The sequence below is a fragment of the Wolffia australiana genome, chromosome 16 (assembly GCF_029677425.1).
Source record: "Wolffia australiana isolate 7733 chromosome 16, ASM2967742v1".
Classification (NCBI taxonomy): domain Eukaryota; kingdom Viridiplantae; phylum Streptophyta; class Magnoliopsida; order Alismatales; family Araceae; genus Wolffia; species Wolffia australiana.
This window is the reverse complement of record NC_135850.1, coordinates 10,321,431-10,327,216: the sequence shown is the minus strand read 5'-3', so window position 1 is coordinate 10,327,216 and position 5,786 is coordinate 10,321,431. Positions and strand designations below refer to the sequence as shown.

Sequence of the window (5,786 nt, the reverse complement as noted above, 5' to 3'; positions counted from 1 at the left end):
TGATCATGTTGTACCTTCATCTGTGGCCTGTGAGGGCAGTGCCTCCATCTGTGATAATGATCTCTGACACTGTCTGCAGATAGGATCAACTGACAGGATCAACCAGTTAGATGCAAAATCTGAGTTAGTATTTTTCCAACTCATTCGGCAGAAGAGTAACAGAAAAACAAAAGCAAAGGGCACAGGCTTATTGGCATTTTTTCCCCTCCAGCAAAGGGTATGATATGAGAAACTCTAAACATGTAGGTGGGTTTGCAAGGAAAGAAATACCACTTATGAGAGACTTAATTGCTTCTATCACACAGCTAATAAGAACCCTGTACACATCGGATTTATGGACTCAGACGTAGTATTTGCAATCCCATAAGGTTCAAGATTTACCCAACTTGTCAATGATTGCTAAATTTATGCACCATGTTCAAACATCCGGGCCTATCTAAATTCAACATCACAGGTAAGACAACTAGAAAAGATGATTATTTCCTTCCCAAATTCTGCACTTCAGTGAATGAATTTTAAAAAAACTTGCTAATGCTTGACAAAAATGAAGGAATGCACATCCCAAGTAAAAATTAATGCTTCAAAACTGGAGAATTAATAATCAAATTACAGAAAAATAAGCAGGTGATGATGGAGCAAGTTCTAATATATATAACGGGCAAAATATAACGAGCAAGTATATAAAATATTATTTTCCTTTTAAACTCTTACATCAGCAAATGAACTTACAAGAAACTCGTTAATGCTAAAAAACAATTGAGAAATGTATATCCCAAGTTAAAAGGAACATGCAACGAATTACGGAGAAAAACTAGGAAACTGATGGATTTTTTTTATTATTTTTTTTTAGGAAACTGATGGATTTACAATGAGCCATCCTCCCCTACAATTGATGTTATAGGTTAGAAGGGGAATGATTGGAGGGGTCAATATGAGGAGGTAGGGATCGTCCAGGGATTATCCTCCTGAAGACACAATGAGGAGCTGACAGTTGCGGGGATGGGGATTGTTGGAGACTAGAAGAGAATCAATCAGCAGGGAAGGGATCTGATTTGAAGGGATTACTGGATGGTAGACATGGTTGTTCGGTTTTGTTCTTTTGAAACGAGCAAAAAAATTGCACAAAAGAACCGCACAGGGCCTGGTTCTTTGTTCTGTTCTTTTCTTGTGCAAAAATTAGAACAGCTTTTCACACAATTAGAACAATTCGAACAAAATTCACACAATTAGAACAAAATTCGCACAAGTTGCTACAAATTCGCACAGTTCACACAAATTCTCAGAAAAAGATGTTTAGAGTATTTTTTTTCTTACTAAGTATGGATATATAATTAAAGAAATAGTCTTAGCTATTCAAACGATCCTAATAATAATATTAAGCTAAGGCGATAAATAATTTATGAAGAGAGGAAATCGCCGAGCCGCCGAGGAAGAGAGGAAATCGCCGAGCCGTAGGGAGAGAGGAAAACACCGAGGTACTGAGGAAGAGAGGAAATTGCTGAGCCGCCGAGGGAGAGAGGAAATCGCCGAGGATGGAGGAACTGAGGAAGAGAAGAAACTGCTGAGCCACCAAAGGAGAGAGCAAATTGCCACGCCGCCGAGGGAGAGAGGAAATCGCTGAGGCCGCAGAGTAAACATTTTTTTAATAAGTTTTTAAAGAATAAACATATGTATAATAATAAACATATGTTTATTCTTTAAAAAAGGATTAAAAAAATTCACACAAAACGAACAATTCGAACTGCACACGGGTGTGCGATGATCTGTGCGAATATGTTACTGTTCTGTTCGGAAAACCGAACAGAATGAACAAATCGCACAGATTCACACAAAAGCGAACCGAACAACCATGTCTACTGGACGGTCAGGGAGTTGGGACAGAGACATGGAGGATAGTGAGCCAAGAGGCTGATCTTACCTTAATTCTTGACTACCTGGGAAGGTTACACGTATTTGGAGAGAAATGAAACTATTTAACCTAAAACATCAAATGACAAAAGTGCTCCTCATGGGATAAAATATCAAAGATACTCTTATTGGTATATGATCATATCAGTCTCATCATCGCCTCTCCACATCTCATTCAGTTAACACTCCACACGATGAGATACAATGACCAAGTCGTAGCCGTGATTTGTCAGTGATAGGATGCAGATGACATTGACGATGATGAGTTTGGATGGCGCACCCATCATTGTCCACAACCACTAGTTAGAAGATCAAACAGTTATATGCTAAATCTGAATTAGTATTTTTGCCCTCAGGAGCAGAATAACAGCATAAAAACAAGAGAAATGAGCACACGCTTATTGGCATTTGCTTTCCTCTATTAAAAGGGCAACCAAACTCTAAGACTGTTGATGGGTTCACATGCAAAGACATACAAGGTATCACATGGCGAACATGATTTTTTGTCATCATTGTGATTTTCGCTTCTTGCGCTTTGATTGCCGAGAATGGTCAACGCTGCCTGGACTCATGCTGTCCATGGAAGTGAGAGTATCATGAGATGTACCATAAATTATACCTCCTCCCTCTTTTGAGGATCCCCGGCTTTGATGGGTATTCCATACCCTCATCACCGAAACTGCAGGATATATGCAAAGTAAGATGAAAATCTGATATTCAGTAAAATTAAACTTCATGTTATGCAAATAAATTTCATGTTGGAGAGTAGCTTACCGCCAGATTTCTGGCTGCTTGAACGGGTGGGTCGGCCGTTATCTTGCTCATCAGGACCAGGGTAACGAACTAAACTAACCCTGCGAGAGATTTTTCCCACTGGATGGACAGGAAGGAATTTCAAATATAAGCCATTGAACAAATCGGTTGCTGAAATTCTTTGCGGTTATTGACATAATTTTCATGATGAGTTAATAATTGATTGTAATGGTTAGTAGCTTTGGAAGAGGCAACTGATTTGTAGGTATTGGTGGAATTTTTAAGCCGATATTGAATAAATTCTGCTCACCAGCCTTTGAATTAGAATTAGAATTAAGGAAGACTGTTGCGTCAGGTTCCTGCGATGCAAAACTGACCACATCATAGGACTTCCCTGCCACATGAAACAGGAATTTTATTGGTATATAAAACAGGACTTCAACAAATTAAATTCTAGATTCACCAAGGAATGAGAAAGAAAAGGCAAAAAGAGGTTTAGTAACGACGCAAAAGGAAACCATTACAAAACTTGCCCTTAGTTCCAAGAATACTGCAAAGCTGAAACATGAAGCAATAAATTTATAGAACGGGATACTCAATGATCCCTTACTCATTTTAGTTTGTAACTCAGTCAAATAAAACAGAAATTACAAAAGATCTAACCATTTTAAAAATATTTCCATCTTTTCTAGATCGATACGAACCTAAAACAAATTACAGAAAAGATCCTAAAATAAAAAAATATAACATTGGCGCTTAGTTCCTACAGTAATACTAAGATGAAACCTAAGTCACAAAATGATATTTTTTTATGTTCATTTTGAAACTGAAGCAATCAAATTATAGAACGTGATAGCTCTACGATCTTTCCTTGTTTGTAATTAAGTCAAATTTAACAGAAATTAAAGAAAAACAAATATCTGATTCGACTGTTAACCTGCCAAGGCCCAAAGAGATTTCAACAGAAAAATGAACTGATATTGCTATCTTCAATAATGCTTTCAACCCATTAGATGAGATTATTAACGGACTATCTTACATAGCCAGCCCACCATCTCAAAGAACCAAATCGACATAAACATAGTTAGCCAGAAAGTGAAGAGAGAAGAGTGAGGTACATGGATTAGGATATGAAATTAACAAGACATGGCCAACGTAAGCTGAAATAAAAAAAGTTGCACGCAACATACATCAGAGACTTAAACGTAAAAATAGCAATTGAGAAAACTCTGGCTAAAAGTCATTGGTTCTTTGGAATTGTGGGAACCAATAAACTCTGGGCTAACAAAAAAATTAGATTTGGATAAACTAATAATTATTGAAGTGGCTAGGAAAGGTGTCCATATTTGGGGTCATTTAAATGATAAGGCTACTACACTCCTGAAAATATACACAATATATTCTTGCTTCCTCACCAGATAAAGTTTCAATCGTTGCCAACGTTCCATCTTCATTGAGAGTAAAGGACATCTCCTTCCCATCAAAATCATCTGGTTGTAGCTGCATTCGAACAAGGCAGAAGTATGATGACAAACCAAACACTTCATTTTAAAAAACAGAACATGAATACTAGCGTCAATACAGAAAAAAGTGCAATCAAAGGAAAAAAGAAAGAGGGTCAAATACTTGATTAATAGGCCATTGCATTAGCCAAAGTTCAGTTGAATCTGATAGAGAGATATCAAGAAGCGGGTTGCGGGAGTCCTCCACAAACTCATGCCCAGGTTTGTAACTAATTATGGAAGAGAAGAAAAGCGACCATCATAAGTAGACAAAAGAGAAAATACACAAAAAGACAATGATTTTGAAGAAAAAGAAGAAAAAATTCAAAATTGATCGAAATTGATTATCCAACAAAAACAAGTACTTCAAAGTAAACAGTTCTCTCATTCTTAATGTTCATTCAACTTCCCACTTTTTCCATCACTCCATCAATAAAGTTTACTAATTCAGTTTGCGGCAAAAGCTCATACCCATCTTCTGAATCTCCCATGGCTCAAGCAGTGAAGAAGGTTCTGCAGTGACATTAAGCAGATTTAACTTTATTTATAAAACAAAGAGGAGCTGATAAAAAAGTAGCAGAGCATCCGCATGTAAGGAAAATACACATCAAAAGAAGCCTATTATCTACACTAACGTCGCATTTCTCGTCAATCCTAGGTATAAATCAACTTTAATCCATACATCAGGTTCTTTCAAAAAAAATAATCCATACCTGAGGGAAATGTACAGATAATTTATCGGAAACCCAGCATTAGAATTATGAAAAAGGTTTTATGGCAGTTAAACAAACGAAGCAGATAACTGTCTAGAGGCCGGAAAATGAATGACATAGTAAGCAAAACTACAAAAAAATTAATTTCGTATAAAAATCCACAGCAAGAAATAGGAAAGTGCATCCTCATTCCATAACATTCTCGATACTCCATAATTTGGCCCTACGCATGAAGGGCAACACATCGATAGAAGAGACGCAGAAATCAAACAACGCGCACTTCCCAAGTTCTGGCCAGAGTCCGACATTTATTCAGACCAAAAAGTCTCAACTGGTCAATAAACACCAAGATAGCATATGAGTCCAAACAAAGAAAAATAAGAGCTGACGATAAAAAAATTAGTGCGAACATTTACACTGATCCACATCGGATAGAGAAAGGGAAAACCAACGCAAAATTGGAGCAAAACAACATCATCCTCCGCATCAAAGATTACAGCCCCAAAACACGAAAACGGGGCCAAAAACAATCAACCAAACAACCTAGAATCAATCTCAATGAGATGAACAACCGGAAAATCAAAGGAGACATGTAGCACGAATGGTTTCACCTTCTCGAACACCGTGGCACGCTCTTCCTCGGTCGCCGTCTTTTCGCGCTCCGAAGCTTGAAAAGTGTGTACGTAGGATATAAAGAATATAAAGGATCCGAACAACCCGATTGAAACCGATTAAGATCCGATTGAGGTTTATACCCAACCGACACCAATCAACCGATATCCGTCCGTCATCCTGTATCGAACAACCGATATCCGATTTCCGGGAAAAAATGGGACGGTGCCGGATATCGGATATCAGATATCGACCGATATCTGTCTCTGTAGGGGTCGACGGATACTGGTACCGGATC

The 5,786-nt window shown here is 37.8% G+C and overlaps 1 protein-coding gene across 1 annotated transcript; it reads right to left on the bottom strand.

Moving 5' to 3' along the window:
• Nucleotides 1–2,282: 2,282 nt before the first annotated feature.
• LOC144713625 (mediator-associated protein) lies at nucleotides 2,283–5,586 on the bottom strand. Its single transcript, XM_078588273.1, has 7 exons — nucleotides 5,488–5,586; nucleotides 4,635–4,676; nucleotides 4,288–4,393; nucleotides 4,077–4,161; nucleotides 2,972–3,055; nucleotides 2,683–2,781; nucleotides 2,283–2,587 (listed from the first exon to the last, which is right to left on the bottom strand). Exons 2-7 carry the CDS (start codon nucleotides 4,652–4,654, stop codon nucleotides 2,418–2,420), a joined length of 564 nt encoding a protein of 187 aa, XP_078444399.1. The 5' UTR covers nucleotides 4,655–4,676; nucleotides 5,488–5,586; the 3' UTR covers nucleotides 2,283–2,417.
• Between the last annotated feature and the right edge of the window lie 200 nt (nucleotides 5,587–5,786).

Excerpts from the sequence above, each read along its gene's own strand:
- LOC144713625 (XM_078588273.1), bottom strand. The coding sequence starts at position 4,654 with ATGGGAGATTCAGAAGATGG. Across the intron at positions 4,162-4,287 it reads TGCAATGGCCTATTAATCAA|CTACAACCAGATGATTTTGA; the intron begins GTATTTGACCCT and ends GTTCGAATGCAG. Across the intron at positions 3,056-4,076 it reads AACGATTGAAACTTTATCTG|GGAAGTCCTATGATGTGGTC; the intron begins GTGAGGAAGCAA and ends TTCATGTGGCAG.